Source organism: Aptenodytes patagonicus, chromosome Z (genome assembly GCF_965638725.1).
Source record: "Aptenodytes patagonicus chromosome Z, bAptPat1.pri.cur, whole genome shotgun sequence".
Classification (NCBI taxonomy): Eukaryota; Metazoa; Chordata; class Aves; order Sphenisciformes; family Spheniscidae; genus Aptenodytes; species Aptenodytes patagonicus.
The window spans coordinates 13,884,000-13,903,650 of NC_134982.1; the positions used below are offsets into that span (position 1 = coordinate 13,884,000).

The window sequence follows — 19,651 nt, forward strand, 5'->3', positions numbered from 1 at the left end:
CTTGATGAGTTTAACACAGGCATTTACACAATCATCAGTTTTTCAGTCTATTATTTTAAAAGCCTGATTGCATGCTGATCTGTCCAGATTCAGAGTGTTGGCCCTCCTCGTACATTTTCCAACAGCCTGAAATGCTCAGACGGTTGGTAATGGGGCCTCCTACCAGCAGCTGGAGATTGGAAACAGGCACATCTCGGTGACATCATCCCCCGCAAGGAGCTTGGGGCTGGAGCCCATCTCCCCCGTCCCGGTGGGCGGCCGTCTGCTCCTGCCTGCACAGCCAGGCCCCGCACACTCACGGTGTGCTGTTAACCCTGCCTGGGAGTGATGCCACAGCTGGTACCCTGCACCCAGCGGCTCTCAGGAGGCAAGCATCGCCTCCGTCAAAACACAGATGTGCTCATATGGGAAGCTGACACTCCAGTGTGGTCACTCTTTCCTTCGGGATTAGCCAGAATGCTCCCCAGTGATGGCTGGGCTCAGACCCACAGCACTCTTCTTGCATCCCCTGTCCTAAAGCAGCAACAGTCTTGCACCCTGCTGCACGCTTGGAAGCCCTGTTCAAAAATGTTTGGATGTATTTGCTCCTCTGTAAGCACTTTGCTGCCCACCAGGAGGCATCCCCCAAAGAAGAGGCTGGGGAGCAAGGGGGTAGCTGGATTAAGTGCAATTTCCAGACCAAAAAAAAAAAAAAAAAAAAAGTAGGGGAGGGACAGAGAGCTAAACCTGGCGTTCCTTCCCCTCCAAGCCTCCCTTGCAGCTGGAAAACAATTCAGGGAGCGAAGACACAAAGCACAAAGGTCTGCACTGCCCCATTCCTAGAAATAGCTCCTCTGGGCTCTTGCTATTCAAAGTGCGGATCCAAAAAAAGCAGTGCTGCATTCAGCAGCTGGTGGGGCCACAGCTGGGAGTGAGCACAGCTGGCCAGATGTTGCAGAGCCAGGTGCAGACATGCCTGTGCAGATGTTGCAGAGCTGGGTGCCTGCTGGAAGGTCGCAGTGTAGGGGTAGCAGGGTCCCTGTGCCTGTGGGGAGGGCAGCATGCTCCCCGGTAGTGCTCCTCCTGCCTCGTCCCTCGCAGCGTGTGTGCAGAGGGTTTGGGAGTGGGTGGTGGGAGCGGGACCACCCCGAAGCCCTGCACTGCGTGAGGGTGGCTGCATGGTATCCACAGCGTTTCTAAAATTTCTGCCCTTGCTGCTATGTGAAGAAATCACGTCACTGTCCGACGACTGACGAGGGGCAGGCTGGCAGAGTTTCCTCTGCAGATGCTTTTGCTGATGTGTCTCTGGCAGTATGTTCATTTGCAAATATCTGCGTAAGCCGTGCGTGATCACCCAGCCTGGGTTGTAGCACGGAAGAGGAGGGCATGCAGCTATGCCGGCTGCCCTCGAGCAGCTCTGTGCAGCCCGCGCCTCTCTGAGAGCCTTTCTGGCACCCTCGGTCACCTCCACAGAGTGGTTGCTTGCAGGGGAGATGCTCCCCTATGCTGCGAGCAGGTAACAGCCTGGGTTTACCCCGGCTCCTCTGGGACCTGTTTCATGCCTCTATTTAGTTTATTAGGAGAGTGAATGTCTCCAGCCAGCTGATGGCAGCGTTTAAGAGAGACAGAGCTCTCTCTGTCGAGGTAAACAGCTTATTGTAAAACTATGAGGAGAAGAAACACATTCTTGGTGATTCATGAGGCTACACCTATAAAAGTGGCCGGGAATATTCTCAGGTGCTAGAATGAGACCACCCCTATCGTTACACTGCTTGGGATGGGCCCTGCCACAGTGTTGGCCCAGGCTAACTAGCAGTTTTTGCAAATAACTGCCTGGCACGGCTCTGGATCAGCCCATTCCTCTTTGCAGGTGGCCCTGCACCTTGCAAGGTGAGGTTTCCGCAGTGCAAACCCCGGCTGTGCAGTGCACCAACCCATCCATGCCCAGGAGCATCTCATGCAGCGTTTGCATGGGCAGGTGTAACCTGGGAGCCAGCACTAGGGCCCTCAGCCTGCACTGCGGGGGTTTGTGGGAGCAACTTTGCACCTAAATGCTTGTTCCTCTGATTTCTGGACTGCGCTGAGCTGTGTATGAAATCTTAAGAGGAGTCTGTCTCCTCGGACAGCTGTCTGGTTTTCAAGCAGACAGAGGCACTGCAGTTTGGTGTTGCTGCAAACCCCCTGCAGTTACTGCCGAATTGGGTAGAGTGGCTTCACGCCTCCCTTAGTGCTGCAAAACCATTGCTGCACTGTATTGGCATTTATGGGGTAAAATCCACACGTATGTACAGATAGATTTATTATCTAGCTAGATAAATATAGGAAATACATTGAGGCCTCCAGCTTCCTGCTGGCTTGCTCATTTTTGGTCAACCCCACGGTCCCATCTGAGCTGGAAGGGTAGGAGACTGCTAAATTCTCCATGGAGAGCTTTCATCCTCCCTTCTCTCATGCCAGGAGACTAGAAAACCCACCACCCCCTCCAGGCTCGTCTGCAAGAGCCAGCCACCAACAAAGCAAGTTTAACGTCTAGTTCTTGACCAGTGGCTCACTGGGGTTTTGATCTGCAAAATAAATGATTGGGCTCAGGGGATTTCTGAAGTGCTGACCCAAACTCACCAAACGCTGCTGCATGCCGTCGCTCCGGAGGGAGCGAAATTCCCACCGTCTCTGCCCTCTGTGGGGGCAGATTTTCAATGGTATAACAAAAGGGGAGCTTTTCCTGGATTTCTTTGTTGTGCAAGTTCGGATCTTTCTAGACTTCCTTTGGGGGTATTTCTCCATGGAGGCCCAGGATACTTGCATAGAATGACATTCACATTCATGGTGGATATTCAAGCCCACTTCTCACTGCCTATTAACTCCACAAAGAGATTAGAGCTGCGTGAGCACCCGATTACATTCCCCTGCAACACTCGCTCCCTTGCAGAGCCCTTACAATGAGATTTAGCAATGCTAATGCACTACCCTGTTAGTTGTTAGAGCCTGGCTAAGGAGAGAAGCAGGGTAGAAAGAGGCTGAAGCAGCCTGTTGTGGCCCTCGGCTTCCATTTATACCTAAGCAGTCCCACCCCCCCTCAAAGAGAGATTCATATAAAAATGAGCTTCTGTCTCAACAGGAAGGCATCAAGCCTCTATTCTGTAGAGCTCTATTTTTAAAATAATTCCGTATTTGTTCAGTTTAATGTTAGTCTTCTATCAGCAAAAGCACTCTTTAGTGTTTCTATAGTTATTTATACAATTTCTACACATTTATTTTGGCAAGACCCACCTGCTGGATTCTTAGGGGTTTACAAGCTGCTACAAAATGAAGTTCAAAACAAGACACCTACAGAAAACAGCATGTGGCTTATCTCCACTTTTCTAGCTACTCTGCTAACCTCACTGAAGACCCATCTAGTCAAGAATACATTTCCTTATAAATCCATACGTAATTAGATATTCAACAACTGATTCTTTCTCATGACCAACTTTGAAACAGAGGTATAGAACTCAATTCCTTTGGGGGAATTTTGTGCTCAACAGTCTTCACAGATCCAAATGGTTGTGGGTGGGCCTCAACATCTGAAAGCCAGAGAGACACAAGAACTTGTCAATGTGTCGGGAGGTAAGAGTTAACACTACCACTGGCATCCTCGGTGTTCGCATAGAGATTGTCAGGACTAGGAGCCAGTCATTATTTTGGCTTCCAGTATCGTAGCAGACCGGTGGGACCCAAGGCCTGTTGGCAGTGGTTTTCAGGTAGAATGAAAGAGGTGCCTTCTTGAAGACTTGAGGTCAGTTCTTACTCTGAAATGCACAAATCAGAATAATCGGAGGGAAAATTAATTGTCAGTTTTGTGGCCTCTGGATCTGGATTGCCCAGAGCCCCAAACGCAGTAAATCAGAGCAGCCAGGGAGCACCTACTACAGCTATATTGAACCTGGGTGGAAAATGCTGGTTCCAGTTCCCACCTCCAGTGACTGTTTTTAGTTTACACCACCAGTAATTCCGAGTACTTACATGTACCATTTTATAAGAAAGCAGGTGGGCAAAATCTGACTCATGACAAGTCCGTTCTGTGATACTACTAAAGAAAAAAACATGAACTAAATGTTTCTTCCACTGCAGGTTTCCCATTGTCTGCAAGGGGAAAAGATGTGTCAAGTAGAGGAGATAAAACGTACAAAAGATACAGGCACCTGAGTTTTGGATCTCATGCGAACTGTGGTAGGAAATTAAATCTAATCCAACAGTGGAGGTTTGCAGAATTTTGCAGGTCAAAAAGATGCACAGCGACCTTCCAGTCATTCTCCTCTTTACCCTTCTTATTTTACTGTGTTTGAAGGCAGAGACGTAATAGAATCCATCACAGGTGGATCCTAAATCCACTCCTGGCCTTACTGCAAGGAGTCTGTAGCCGAGACTTTGAGTTTTTGTTCACCTAGAACCATATCCACAGAGGCACGAGGTGCACAAGCACCTCCCCACCTTTGTGAGTCCAGGCCCTGACTTGGTCCAGTGGGGTACAGACGTTAAGCCTTGCAGAAATTGTGCATGTCTGGAATAGCTGTGATTTATGAAATGCAACAGTTACTTTCTGGTATTTTGTGGTGTTCTAACTTCCTAGGATATTATTTCCATGATCACTGTTGGTAGATTACACATGAAATCATTAAAAGTACTATTTTAAGAAGTAATATACTACATCTGTAGGCAATTATATAAAAGTACAAATGTTAAGCCACAGTAATGTCCTTGAACACAAGGAGCTTTGATAGTCTAAAATAAATCACATTAAGAAAGTGATGTGTTCTGTTTCATTTTTATCCTGTCACCCAGAGATTATGTAAATCATTCTTAACACTCAGTAGTCAGGGATCATATTAATAATTCCCAATGAGACCGTAATAGTTTTTTATTCACTGAAGAAATTGAGACAGTAAGTCAAAAAAGTATTCAGTATAGGTGAATTTCCAAGTTTGGAAAAAAAAAAAAAGACGGTAAGTAAGAGTAACTTAGAATATTATTGGGTATCTTTATCAGTCCTGTAGTTCAAGGATTTGTAATTGTTTTTCAAATGTAAAATTTACTGCAATAAATGGATGATCTGCACAGAAGACAACAAAAGTGAACTGCTGACACTGTGTACTCTGAGAGTATACTCTTACTGACATAAGCAAGAGGTGAAAAATGGTCAACAAAAGCATTTTAAACTTAAAATAAAGCCAAAGGACTTGGATTCTGTTGAATTGTGGAGCAATCAACTTGGTAACATATGAACATACTGTTTTCCACATGTGCAAAGCAGGACCTCATCTTCTGACAAACAACGCAACTCGACTACAGCCTAAAGCTGCAGAAACCACCCGCAGATCGCTGACTCTTGGATCACGCCCCATGGCGGCACGGCAGGAAGACTTCAGTCTCTTGCACCTGGTTCAATGCCCAGCTGGTTCAGAGGACCTCCTGTTTTGAGCAGGTTATTTGCAACGGAGAGGTGTGAAAGGAGAAGTGCAACTTTTGACCTAAGTACAGCCCACCTCACTGTTTTGCAAAGCTGGCCACTGCAGAAAATTCTCCAGAAACCGCACTCCCTTTTCAGTGAGTAAGAGGTTAGGCCCATTTTTAGCAGTGATATGAACACACCACTCCATGGGACACAGGCAGCCTCTACTTCAACTTCGGAGTCCCTCCTGTTGCTGAAAAAGGCTATGGAGAAGGTAAACGAATTTCACAAATAATTTCAAATATGAAACGTTTCTCTCTTCTTATGATTCTTAACAGCATTAGTGGAAAGCAGCAGGGCAGGAAGGGGACATGTACATACAGAAACATTTCAGCAGCAGCATTCTTGCGGATGTGTAATAAATTACTAGATGCAAAACAGCAATGTTGCCAGAACAGTTATGAGTAATGAGTAAGTAAATCCTGGCTTCTATCTTAATTTACCAATTCAACACCAGTACTGCAGACAAAAGGGTAAATTGGTATCAGATGAAATTCCAAGGAATTGAGTTATATTAAGAATTAATCAAGATGAGGAGGAGCCTAGTGGCTTCACCAGCAAAACATGTCAGCATTTGCCAGAAAGAAACCACCTGCTGCTACTAAGAAATCAGTTTGAAAATGTCATCCTCTTTCTAGACAAGTTTGGTTTTATTTTTAAGTCACTGAAAGTTAGCTGGCTAGCATACAGCTAGTATGCAGATTTTCCCTTGTGTAATGGCTTAGAACAAGCCAAAGGCAAGTAACAAAACATAAATAAAAATTCTTGGAGAACACTGTGAAAAGCAGCAACATATTACACGAACACCACTTTAACATCTGTGCTGGAATCAGTGGCTACAGGAGATCAACTCCCCTTTTTGCTTTTTCAGCTTCAGTTTTTTGAGTCAAGGCTAAGAAATGTTTGCAAGGGAATAAAAAGGAAGTCTTCGTATTTCTAATTCCAAAGTTAAAAAAAAAATGACAATATCAAGTCTATCAATATCTACAGCTTTCATTCAGTTTTATAAAAAAATACATATTTTATATACCCATAAATCTATAACAGACGCCAAAACATACACCTACAGTTCTGCTTCAGTAATATCCTCATCAGGGCAACAGTAGTATTCCACAAAACAGATCTGTCCATCTTCATTCCTAATCATATACTGCAGTGAAAGAAATCCTTGAGCATCTGTTCGAATGGACACTTTACAAGATAAAGCCAGTGCCTTTGTAGATGGTTTAAGCAAAGAAATCTTGTACCTGCAGGGGAAAAAAAAGTCATCTGAAAAAAATACAGTGTACAGAGAGGAGCGGAAACATTACTCCCAAGTAAAGCCACAGAATAACTAGCAACGTGCTAATTTGATCTTTTCCTGCTAACAACGTCAGACAGACATTGTTATCGCTTAGCTTTTGATCACAGACACAGACTTTTATCAGATGGGAAGTATTTTTTTTTCCCCTGTACTAGTGAAATAAATGGTACAGTAATGCAAAAACAGTTTTTAAAACTTTCCAGCGAGAACGCATGACCTGCCACAGAGGGCACCGATCACAGACTTCCTAACCTGTTTGTCTGGGTCTGGTTACAGTGGAATGCTTCCATCAAATCAGAGTCCTTAGGGTAGTCCAGATGCGCACTTCCTGCATTTCCAAAAGTGGATAACCTGGAAGAGAAAAGGCACCATCTCAAAATACCTGATCACAGCTCTCTAAAAACTCATCAGAATCAGTCGTCTTGCATATCTCACTGGTTGTTTCACAAAACACTATTGTTTGTTTTATTAAAAATGCTAAACTGTCCGCATCAGTGTCACATTTACCAGGTTGTCAATATATTCATTACTATTTTTAATTAGATTACATATTGTGATTTGCTATACTCATTACAATTCTTCTTGAAATAAAGCAATATTCTAAAATAGCTCCCCCCGCTTCACACTAAAAACTTCCAGTCCTTACCAACGAAGGCCAAGCATGAACATTTGAGTTAAAAGCGTAGTTTCCAGTACCTGAAGTAGGGTTTATCTGGAGACATGGTAATCTGCAGAACTTCACTGGTCATATCCAGTTCGGCAAATGCTTCTCGTAGCCCCTCCGACTGCAGGATAATTTTATTAACAACCTTTGTACTGCAGAAATCAAAGTCTAACAACTCATCAGGTTCTTGAGTGTTAATTTTGCACACTGTCACTACTCCTCCTTCTTCCAAGAACAGCATCAAGGGATAACCATAACCACGGTAACACATCCTAAGGGCCGTTGATGTTCCTGAAAAAAGAGAATGAAATACACATTCTTCAGAAAGCTAGCTAGCACATCTGATCACTTTAGAAAATTCACATTTTACTGGCATAAGGGGCACAGATCAATTTGATTCAGCATGTTTGGTCCATCCTCCAATACATTAATGTAGCATGCTTAGTGCAGCCTCCTAGACACCCTATGAAGTGCTAACGGTTATGCAGCAAAATGAAATTATTTGTATGTAGACACCAGTTCAAATCCAACTCGTGTCATGCACCAAATGGGTAACACCAGCTGTGACAATGAAGCTGGATATGCTACAAATAGTTTAGCAGAATTGGAAAATCCTCCGTGGTCCTGAGGCTTTCTCTGACTCACATTGTCTTTCTTTACTACTCGTGTTACTTGTGCAACCAGTAACAATACAAAAACAGGTCTAAAGTGCTCTTACAGCACCTGAAGTGCTACCCGATCCAGCCACAGATTTCTTATGAGACCTTAGGTAAGTATCATTCCTCAGTACCTTATCTGCAAGCTGGAGATAATACTCACAAACAGATGCAGGTACAGCCTGAAGAAGGGAAGGAACAGAAGGTGCCAGGTAACAGCTACTGCACTGGGAGCAGGAGCACAGTGAGCTGATGGTGCTACCTGGAACCCCTGTGGACTTCTTCTAGCCCAGTAAATCTGCACCAGAACACTTCTTAATTCACGCATATGCTTGTTAATGTTTCTGAGGTAGCTGGATGTTCTAGGGTTGCACAAGCCACAGAAATATTGGAAAAGAGATCACATTTATTATTGAGCTGATACAAAATTTTTTGTTAGCAAGACAAATTCCAAGCAATGGCTATACTGTCTCTCAGTGTGCTGATTTCTGCTACAGTTCACAGCAATTAGTCAGCGTGAATCCCTTGTAAGCCCAGTGTGGATCCCCTGTGGCCTTAAGATGTTGTCATGGTTTGACCTCAGCTGGCAATTGAGCACCACACAGCTGCTCACTCACTCCCCCCTCCCCAGTGGGATGGGGGAGAGAATCAGAAGAGTAAAGGTGAGAAAACTCATGGGTTGAGATAAGAACAGCTTAATAATTGAAATAAAATAGTAATAATAACAGTAATAATAAAAGAATACACAAAGCAAGTGATGCACAATGCAATTGCTCACCACCCGCCGACCGATGCCCAGCCAGTCCCCGAGCAGCGGCCCCCCCGGCCAGCTTTCCCCAGTTCATGTACTGAGCATGACGTCACATGGTATGGAATGTCCCTTTGGCCAGTTTGGGTCAGCTGTCCTGGCTCTGCCCCCTCCCAGCTTCTTGTGAACCCCCAGCCTTCTCAGTCGGTAGAGCATGGGAAGCTGGAAAGTCCTTGACTAGTGTAAGCACGACTTAGCAACAACTGAAACATCGGTGTGTTATCAACATTATTCTCATCCTAAATCCAAAACACAGCACTGTACCAGCTACTAGGAATAAAATTCACTCTATCCCAGCCAAAACCAGGACAGATGTACTGATAGCTTTCGTGCTTTTCCAGCTCAAAGTGACAGCTCTGATAAGAGGCTGCCCCAGCTTGCCCAAGCAGTAGTCTTTTGCCTGATGTTGAGGGTATGTGCAGCCTGCCCTGCTGGCCACTTAAAAGCATGTGACAGTGTGAAGCACCATCCCTAGTAGACGGAATCTTGGGGCTCTCTGCATCCCTACTGACTACCCTGAATGGGCTGCAGAGGAACTATTCTGCCAGCTGTGCCCAGGTTTTCCCCTTAAGTGAAGGGCACTGGGGAACAAATTAGTGTTTGTGTGATGTGGATGGTCTGGGCCCTGGACTGAAAACAGATCGACAGGAAAGGCAGCCATGGCATGTGTGAGTCCTAGGGTACAGCACTGGCCTCAGAGTCAGAACTCCAGCCTAAACTTCACACAACTTGCCAGAGATGCCTGAACAAGTTACTTGACACGTTTTCTTATCAAGATTACAGAAACTATTTGAGATCTTCAGCCCCAAACCAGAGCAAGGGTACAAGCTGGGGCTGTTCATTGGACCTCATGCCACAAAAGGGTTCTCTCCCAAAACAAGTGGTTCTTTTGTGCCTTACACAGATCCAGGAAACATTACCTTCACAGGAAGACTCCTCTGTTTCTCAGTTTCCCCAATAGCCTCACACAGACATATACCTTTATTCCATCTTCCAAACTGAATCAGCCTCTTTTAGCCTCTCCTGCTGCAGCGGCCCCTGACACACTGGTTAGGCTCACATCCATCAGCTCCTTTCTTCTCCCCATCGACTGTTATCACAGCACACACTTGTATTAGCTTAAGTAAACAGGATGGATCCTGCTTAACAGCTGCCATGCTCAGAAGGACTTAAGGTGAGGAAGTCAGAAGTTAGGCCAAGATTGGAAATCTCCCCATAGCTATGTACAGGTTTCACTATGTGATTACACGTGATACACATACCCTGTCAAGGTAAATATGCACCATACCTGGCAAAGAACTGGTACCAAAAATGGTCAAGCAGTCAAGAAGAACAGACAAATTGATCCGGAACGTCACCGATTCCTCCTGAACAGCAAACTCCTGAAAAATTTCTGCCTATAAGAGAAAGGAAAGAGATGAAGAGAGGTGAGTTTCTGCAATTATTTTATAGTTTACACTTACTTCCTTAAATTCAGCGCTTTCACTTTCAGAGATCAGTGCAATACAAAGTGATTTCTACATGTAACATGACATTGATTAAAGAAAAATGGGTCTTCATCCTCAAAACTAGTAAAATAAAATCAGGTCACAGGTGAAACAAAGTAGCACGAAAACCTAAACACTTGTCTTTTATAGTTTAAAAACAAGCTACAAATGTTAAAGCCTAAAGCTGCCTACTTCTGGCTGGAAACATTCAGGGAACTATACATGTTAAGTGCCACCCTTCTCCAGAAACAATACTTACTTACTTTTCTTCACTTGGAGCATGAATAAAAATTTCAAATAATAAAAATATGTAAGAACAGAACAGAATAGTGAGTTCAGCACACAGAAACATGCCTTTGACTAGTCTGATGAGGGTAAACTACTCCAGGCTACCTCCCGTTTGCCACTGGGCACTAGCTGCTTTGTGGTAACTGCAGGAACAGAGTATCTCAGAAATAAAGCAGGGTGATGTGAGCTGCTTTTGAAAAAGCAGTTACGTATTTTTATTGGCAGCCAAGAGGGCAAACTGCATCCTGGGGCGCATCAAGCGCAGCATAACCAGCCGGTCAAAAGAGGCGATTGTCCCGCTGTATTCAGCGTTGGTGCGGCCTCACCTTGAGTGCTGTGTGCAGTTCTGGGCCCCACAATTTAAGAAGGATGTGAAGGTCCTTGAATGCCTCCAGAGGAGGGCAACAAAGCTGGTGAAAGGGCTGGAAGGCATGTCCTGTGAGGAGCGGCTGAGGACTGTGGGCTTCTCTAGTTTGGAGAAAAGGAGGCTGAGGGGTGACCTCATTGCTCTCTACAGCTTCCTGAGGAGGGGATGTGCAGAGGGAGGTGCTGAGCTCTTCTCCCTGGTACCCAGGGGAGGTTTAGACTGGACATTTGGAAGCATTTCTTTACCGAGAGGGTGGTCAAACACTGGAACAGGCTTCCTAGAGAGGTGGTCGATGCCCCAAGGCTGTCAGTGTTTAAAAGGTATTTGGACAATGCCCTTAACAACATGCTTTAACTTTTGGTCAGCCCTGAAGTGGTCAGGCGGTTGGACGAGATGATTGTTGTAGGTCCCTTCCAACTGGAACTTTCTATTCTATACTTAACAGCTCAACACTCTCAAAGGAACCTCTGCTTAACCCACTGCTTAACTGCCACTAGCACATGCCGGCCACTCCATGAGCCAGCTTAACTCACTCAAATAGCAGAAAGCTAACCAAACAAATACAGCACTAGTGTAAAGAAGGACTGTGCAGCAAGGAGCAGGAGAAAGCAAGGGGAGATGCAGGAACAGGGAAACTCGGGTTTCTCCTCTTTCATACACAGCTCAGGCTGCAGTTTCGCAGACAGCAAAGACTCAGACTCTAAAGGACAGAAGAAAGGTAAAGTTGGGTTCGAGTTACTACCATAAAATATTCCTCGCCCCTTCCATTTACATCCCCAGTGTCATACATGCTTTCAAAAACAGGAACCAGCACAACGCCTGTTCTTATGAACAAAGCATTTACAAGTTGGATATGCATTAAATAAAAACAAACAAACAAACAAACAAACCAACCACTCAGAAAGTAAACCATTGTTAAAAGAAGAAAAAAGTAAAAGTGCACCTTAAAAAATTAAAATGAAGGAAAGCCAGCAGTCACAGCTATGGAAGAGGTAGCAGAAAAGTGACCAAGGCTGCTTTTGATCTTATATTAAATGCAAGTTAAGAATAAATAATTTAGATTGCTATTTAAAGCTGCCTATATGGACAGTTCAGTGTAGCTGAGACCCTCTGTCTATGCGTAACCTCTCAAGCACCCGTTCTGGACAAAGTTCAGCACAGGCGGACTCAGAGAGGGAAAGGGGCAGACCACCGCCCCAGTCTTGTGATGAAGCACACACTCCTGCCCTGTGGTCGGAAGCTCTCAGCTTAGCCCAGCTGATACGCTGTAGATGAGCGTCTGTGAATTCGTACTCTCTTTCAGGGTTGACTTAAATTCACCTTTTTGGCTTTGGGATGAAACATAATAAAAATACTTAAAGACAGATAGGTACTTTATGAACTTGCTCATGCACCTAAGAACGGTATGGTCAGACGGAGCAGTGGGCTTAGCAGGTGCCAACACATTAAACAAGGGTGCAAGCTCATCACACGAGCAGGCACGCATGAACAAACCAGGCGCTGAGCTCGGCCTTTCAATAGCACGGACACCTCATAAACGACCGCAGTCTCATCACAGCAATTCCTTCACGTCAGCTCGCACAGCTCTGCCTTTACCCCCTTCTCCGCGGGTAAACTTGCTGGACGCCGCCCCTACCACCTAACCGGGGCCCTTCTAAGGCCGCTAACGGCGCTACCAGCCCCTCCTCACCGCTAACGCCGGGGAGGGGCTGCCCCGCCAGCAGCAGCCGGGCCCGGGGCCCGGGCGGCGGGGGGGGGGGCGCAGCCCCCACCTGGATGAAGGCGTTGGCCTGGATGCATTTGGCGTCCTCCACCGTCACCCTGAGGCCGTTGGCCGTGGCGAAGCAGGTGGCGTGGTCCTGGAAGTGGACGGCCCGGAGGAGGCTGGAGAGGTGGCGGGCGTTGTCCAGGCTGGCGGCCAGCACGTACGGCTCGCCGTTGGCGGGCGGCTGCGCGGAGAGCGGCATGGCGGCCGCCCCGCCGCGCTCACAGCGCTTCCGCAGAGGGGCGGAAGTGCGAGCGGGCGGAAGTGCGAGCGGGCGGAAGCGCGAGGGACTGTGGGCACGGCGTGGTGCGGCCGAGATGGTGGCGGCCAAGAGGAAACGTGAGGGCCCGGCTGCGCGGCCGAAGAAGCGAGCTAAGAGGGCCCCGAGCGCCCCCGAGCCGGATGCCAAGGCGGTCCCGGAGGGAGCGGGCACGGGGGAGTACAGCATCCCGCCGCCGGTCTCCCAGGTACCTCCCAGCCCCGCTGCTGAGGGTGGAGCGGCCTGGGCCGCTACCTTGTGCTGTCGCTGACGGGCTGCGCGGCGCCCGGGGGCCGCCTCCCGCTGCCTTGGCTGCTCCCGGGGCTGGGGTACCGGGGCTCGGGGTGTCTGGGGGGAACCCAGCTGCTAAGCGAGGATAGAGAGAATCCCAGCACAGATAAAAGTGACATGCGGCGGTATGTTGTTTCTGTGAAAACAGGCGAAGAGCATTATTCTGGTCAGTGTAAATGAATGCTGCGGCCTTAATCTCAAAAGTATTTTAGAGGGTTGGGTAATTCTGCTATATGCAAAGGATATATGGAAGTTATGCCCGTTTCGTTTAGGAATCATCCTGAGAAGGCTTCGATAATTGCCTCGTAGTTTGCTTAACAGAGAAACAAAAAGCAGCAGGTTGAAGTCTGAGGTCTCATCGCATGCTCGTCTGTAGGAAAAGCGAAATTGTGCTCTGAGACTGTAGCTCAGGTCATTTTGCAGGGAAGGATGTCTTTTGCAAATAAGTATTGCATAGGGCTTTCTTAATACTTAGGTGTTTTGTATGAGTGAAAGGCTTTATGTAGGAACATACTGAAGCAGGCTGGATGACACTTCTTCACGTAAAAACTTACGACCCTGTGTTCTGTAGGAAAGTCAGCACTCTTGCTGAGAGAGTGATTCTGTGTGGATGGGGAGATAACGTTAATAACAAATGTTCTGTGTTTTTCTGTAGTTACAGTTCAAACATTTATTGTTGCTGTGCTGTAGTAGTTTTAAGACTAGAAACTTCCTTTCCCTGCTTAACCTTTGTGTCTTTTTCCTAGGGTAAATGGAAAAACAAGGAGCGAGTGCTTATTTTCTCTTCTCGTGGAATTAATTTCAGAACAAGGCACCTAATGCAAGACTTAAGAACATTGATGCCTCACTCTAAAGCAGGTAGGGTTAGGCATCATCCCTAACTTACATTTTCAGAGTAGTTTTAAACCAAGAACTCCTAACAACCTGTTCTTTTTGAAAATGTGGCACATAACTGTTTTGACGAAACTTTTATCTTAAACAAACACCAAACCTCTTTTGAGCGAACAAATACAGTCACTGTCGTTGTATCTTAATATTTTCTGGGAAATTACTCCTATGGCCTCAGTCCTGTAGGTGCCCAGACACTTTTGTTGCTATGTTTATTTAGTGCATAACATGGCTGAAACAGCTTGATAGTTATTTTTAATCTTTCGTTTATAACCAGTAAAATTTTTGCAAAAGGACTGACTCTTAAAAGAACTTCTTGTGTTGAATTGGTTTTCTAGCCTTCTAAATGTTGTTCTTGTCTTCCAGATACTAAAATGGACCGTAAAGACCAGTTGTTTGTAATTAATGAGGTAATCCACGATTTAACTAGTGCTTCTTTTTTATTTTCTCTGGAAATTCAATGTGCAAGAGAAAAGGGCAACCAAGTTCAAAGGATCTCATACTAGTTATAGGAGTTGTATACCTTCATAGATTAAAATTAGGTATTCAAAAAGTGCTCATGTTAAAACAGGAAGTTGACTTTTGATTAATAAAACCAAAATGAAACCTTTAATTAAACACAGACTTTCGTCATGAAGAAATAAACTGGAATGTGCCTTTCTGTATAGGTGAAAGGTGTATTACAGTTTATACTTGAAGCAAGCAGGGAACAAATATGCAGCCAGGCCAAACAATGTAGTAGGACATTGGTAGTTCTGAAACTAGAACCTAATGTCACAGCTCCTGCTCTGATGTTTATGTCCTGGAGAGCTTATTGGATTGCTTGTAGCTTTAGTAAAGTTATTACTCCTGGTAATAAATACGTGACATTTTTCAACATAACAAGTGCTTCAACTTAAGTTTGGGGATCGGTGGGTGTAATTTATTAAGACGAGACCTTTGCTTTTGAACTTATATTTTGGAGGGGGGAAGATAATTAGAGATTAATGTGGAAAGTTTTTGAAAATGTCTTCAGAATTTTGTAAACAGCTAATTTGGCTTGTCTTGTGTAGGTGTGTGAAATGAAAAACTGCAATAAGTGCATCTTTTTTGAAGCCAAAAAGAAACAGGATCTCTATATGTGGTAAGGAAATGTTATGTTTTCTTACATTTCCATATATAGCTGGGGATGCTTCCGTTCTATCTAAAGTTTCTTACTGTAATAGTGAAGATGCATGAAATAGTGTTGCTTAGTTAAATCTGTACTAATCGTGCACTTCTGTGGGTAGTGCAAGTTTACAATGTGTGACCAGCTTTTGTAGACTGTTTACAGAAGCATTTTACAAAATTGTTTAGAAAGCATGTATTTATAAGTATATTAAAGGAAATCAATGCTGTAAAAGCAACTGAAATTACTTCAATACGGAAATAACCGGTTGGAGTGTACTGTAGAAATTCAGCATACCTTCTGGCTGCTGTTAACATTTTTCTTTTCTCTCTTCCCCACTACCTGTCTTCTGCAGGCTTTCAAATACACCGCAGGGACCATCAGCTAAATTCTTAGTGCAGAACGGTAAGTTGGTTGACATTATCGTGTTTGGACTCTTGCTTTCTTGTCTGTACAGTTTTCTGTAAGTACTAAAACGATCTTTTTTAAAAAATCACTGTAGTTCACACACTGGCTGAATTGAAGATGACAGGAAACTGCCTAAGGGGCTCACGGCCCCTTTTGTCTTTTGATCCAGTAAGTATAGGTTTTATTTCATTGAGTATGCTTTTGTTTTCTTTGCGTGACTATTGTATTTAGCTTTGTATGTGAAATTACATTTTTTCTTTGTAGACATTTGACAAGGAGCCACACTATGCCCTGCTGAAAGAATTGTTTATTCAGGTCAGTCTGTAGTTCTGCTGTCCAGTGTTTCTTCCTCATTGGAAATGTTCTTTGGCAACATACTTAAAAATCTCAAGGGTTTTTTTAAGTAGTAGTTTTACACTTCTGAACTTGCAAAAAAATCTTCAAAGGATTAGGGTCATGTGCTTAAAATCATTGGGACACTTGTTCTTAAGTTTTGAGTTTTGAAATGTAACCTGGGATCGGGATCTTAGTAAATTAAAATTAATTAAAAATAAGCCATTTATGTTTGGCCTCTTAAATTACAGATATTTAGAAGTACTGCCTTTTATTACAGATATTTAGTACACCACAGTATCACCCCAAAAGCCAGCCTTTTGTAGATCATGTTTTCACCTTCACCGTTACAGACGAGAGGATCTGGTTTCGGAATTACCAGGTTAGTGGTCTCTTAGCTCTTTGAGAGGAGCTCAGTGGAATAGTCTCATAGCAAATCCATTAATTACAATAAAATGAGAAGAGTCATTATTATCAGGATATGCCAACACCTAGTGCTTGCACAAAGTAATTTCAGTGTCTTAAAATGACATCTTCTCCCGTATCTCTGGAGAGAGATGGTTTAAGTTCTGTGTACTTCAACTTGCATTCTGTTAGTTGTGATTCTGTGATGGTTGTCTCGGTAATGGGAAGCACTAGCAAAAGCCTAAGCTTTGCTTGCCTTTTAATCTTAATTGCTGCTTTGACCCAAAGTGTGCTGGAGCTTACTTTCTAAAGGAGGAATTCGCAAATACCTAGAACTCTCCAAGTGCTTGCTTGCACCTGAAAGAACTGCTTGATATACAGAATTGTGTTTATACAAGTCTAGCTTATGAGCTTCAGCAGCATCGTATCTTGGATTCAAATTCAGTTGTGTATCGCCGTATGCAAGCTGCCTACAAGGTCATACACTTTGATTTGATCCATGAGAAATGGAGTATTCTTTTTATTGCAGATAATAGAGGAAGATGCATCTCTAGTAGAAATTGGGCCTCGTTTTGTCCTGAACCTCATAAAAATCTTCCAAGGTAGCTTTGGAGGACCAACTCTGTATGAAAATCCGCATTACCGGTCCCCAAATATGGTAAGCAGTTTTGCCTTTGTCTTGTCTTTCATTTAGCAACTAATTTGAAAACCGATCTTGCAGTCTGTCTGTGCAGGAGCATCATGTATGCCTTTCCCTGGGACCCTTTGTAGAAAAGAGTGCCCTAACTGATCACAATTTGAGAACAGGGTAATTTTGTAAAAATTGAATGAATGCAAAATTCATGTCACTGAAAAGATTGCATTACACTGAGGATTTTGACAATTACGCAGAGAAATTACCGCCTGTTTCTTTAATACCTGATTTTGTCCATCTTGCTTATTTGAAACCTGTTGTAATTTAAATTCTTATTTTTATAGCATCGACGGCTGATAAGATTGTCAGTGGCAGCTAAGTTTAGAGAGAAACAGCAAGTGAAGGAAGTACAAAAGATTAAGAAAAAAGGGAGTAAGGTGCTTATTGAAGAAGATCCCACTGAAGTGGTCTTTGAAACTCCAGCTGAAGAAAAGCCAGTAGAAATACAGCTCGTGAAACCAGAGTCAAAGCCAATTGTTAAAGATAAAAAGAAGCCACGCAAAATTCAGAGGAAGAAGCAAAAAAAGCTTTTCAGAACCGAAGCATCAGCATAAATGTTACAAGTGATGAAACTAGCTATATTGACATAATATTGTAAATACTTGTTTTTACGGGCAAAACTAACTGGACTTCAGTTTTGAGTAAACAAAATACCAATTTCTTTATTAGGATTGAGTTTGCACTCTTCTATTGTCATCTTCTCTTTGAGAGGATTCTGGGTTTTGAAAAACAACATGGCAACAGGGAAAGGGGAATAAGACACTCCAAATATTTCTGCTTTTGAGAATTGGCCTCTGAGACTTGAATATCTCTGGGAGACAACTCACTGTAACATGTACAAGGAATAAAAATAACTGGGTGGTCATTGATGCTCATTATGAACTGGCATTCAGAAGTCAGCTTTCCTAGTCTGACACCAGTAGAAAATACTTCAAAAAGTTTTAACTTTATAGGAATTCTCTCTTGGGGAGCATTGTTAATTTTTTCACCTCATAATCCCTCAGGAATGCAAAGGGTTATGGCCTCTTAGTTGCTCTTTTTTATTAATAGTAAAAAAGCTGCTACTTTTGCCTGTGGTAGCTCCTGTACCTAATCAGGTTCTTAGGACCTGAAACGTAGCTATGGGGGAGAAACAGGCTAACTTACGATTCTAACCCTTAATACCAAATTCATTGCAAGTTCCCCGAAGGCAAGAGGTACCTGCTACCTGTGACTGTGTATCAAAACCATACACCTACAGTAGCCTGAAATGGAATTGCCTGTGATTCTGTTACTGCAGCAGTGCTTAAAAGCAATGATTATGTTTAAGAATTCCATGTTTTTATACGCTTACATATGCAAGCAATTTTTTTTTTAAATGCTGTCCTCTTGGTTCAATTGTATGTGTTGTTTTAGGTTTTGTTTTTCAAAGTAGAGTGAGTCCATATAGGTTTTTCCATATAAAATTGGCAAATGAGCTTCCACTATTGCTTAAAAGTCATTACAACCAAAAGCCTTGATTTTGCTCATGGAGATAATGTCTGTACTTTAAATAGAATCATAGAATCATTAAGGTTGGAAGAGACCTCTAAGATCATCGAGTCCAACCGTCAACCCAACACCACCACCCACTAAACCATGTCCCTAAGTGCCTCATCTACACGTCTTTTAAATACCTCCAGGGATGGGGACTCAACCACTTCCCTGGGCAGCCTCTTCCAATGTTTCACCACTCTTTCAGTAAAGACATTTTTCCTCACGTCCAATCTAAACCTCCCCTGGCACAACTTGAGGCCATTTCCTCTCGTCCTATCGCTTGTTCCTTGGGAGAAGAGACCGACACCCACCTCGCTACAACCTCCTTTCAGGTAGTTGCAGAGAGCGATGAGGTCTCCCCTCAGCCTCCTTTTCTCCAGGCTAAACAACCCCTGTTCCCTCAGCCGCTCCTCATCAGACTTGTTCTCCAGACCCCTCACCAGCCTCGTTGCCCTTCTCTGGACACGCTCCAGCACCTCAATGTCCTTCTTGTAGTGAGGGGCCCAAAACTGAACACAGTATTCGAGGTGTGGCCTCACCAGTGCCGCGTAGAGGGGCACGATCACTTCCCTCCTCCTGCTGGCCACACTATTTCTGATACAGGCCAGGATGCCACTGGCCTTCTTGGCCACCTGGGCACACTGCCGGCTCATGTTCAGCCGGCTGTCGACCAACACCCCCAGGCCCTTTTCTGCCAGGCAGCTTTCCAGCCACTTGTCCCCAAGCCTGTAGCACTGCATGGGGTTGTTAATGCAGCAGAGTTCATTGCATGCTGATGAGTAGCAGAAAGTCCAGAGTTTGGTTCACTGTATTTCATGCCCAGACAGTTGACGTTGCCTCAGAGCTGCAGCATGAGGTCAGCTTTAATTTGGGGCTGTATTTTCAAGAAGCTTTTAGGAAATTACT

The 19,651-nt window shown here is 44.4% G+C and overlaps 2 protein-coding genes across 3 annotated transcripts; one reads left to right on the plus strand and one right to left on the minus strand.

The window, feature by feature from the left end:
• Positions 1 to 3,179: 3,179 nt before the first annotated feature.
• On the minus strand, positions 3,180 to 13,013 carry RAD1 (RAD1 checkpoint DNA exonuclease). 2 transcript variants are annotated; one of them, XM_076362266.1, is made up of 6 exons: positions 12,813 to 13,013; positions 10,187 to 10,295; positions 7,467 to 7,725; positions 7,023 to 7,121; positions 6,535 to 6,714; positions 3,180 to 3,767 (listed from the first exon to the last, which is right to left on the minus strand). In XM_076362266.1, exons 1-6 carry the CDS (start codon positions 13,005 to 13,007, stop codon positions 3,716 to 3,718), a joined length of 894 nt encoding a protein of 297 aa, XP_076218381.1. In that variant the 5' UTR covers positions 13,008 to 13,013; the 3' UTR covers positions 3,180 to 3,715. The 2 variants fall into 2 exon arrangements, with proteins under 2 accessions (XP_076218381.1, XP_076218382.1); XM_076362267.1 differs by lacking the exon at positions 3,180 to 3,767 and adding an exon at positions 4,859 to 5,670.
• A 93-nt stretch (positions 13,014 to 13,106) lies between these two features.
• BRIX1 (biogenesis of ribosomes BRX1) lies at positions 13,107 to 18,693 on the plus strand. Its single transcript, XM_076363007.1, has 10 exons — positions 13,107 to 13,272; positions 14,102 to 14,213; positions 14,610 to 14,653; positions 15,296 to 15,366; positions 15,746 to 15,795; positions 15,893 to 15,966; positions 16,063 to 16,113; positions 16,412 to 16,513; positions 17,066 to 17,194; positions 17,515 to 18,693. The coding sequence occupies exons 1-10, from the start codon at positions 13,123 to 13,125 to the stop codon at positions 17,782 to 17,784; spliced, it is 1,053 nt and encodes a 350-aa protein (XP_076219122.1). The 5' UTR covers positions 13,107 to 13,122; the 3' UTR covers positions 17,785 to 18,693.
• The last annotated feature ends 958 nt before the right edge of the window (positions 18,694 to 19,651 follow it).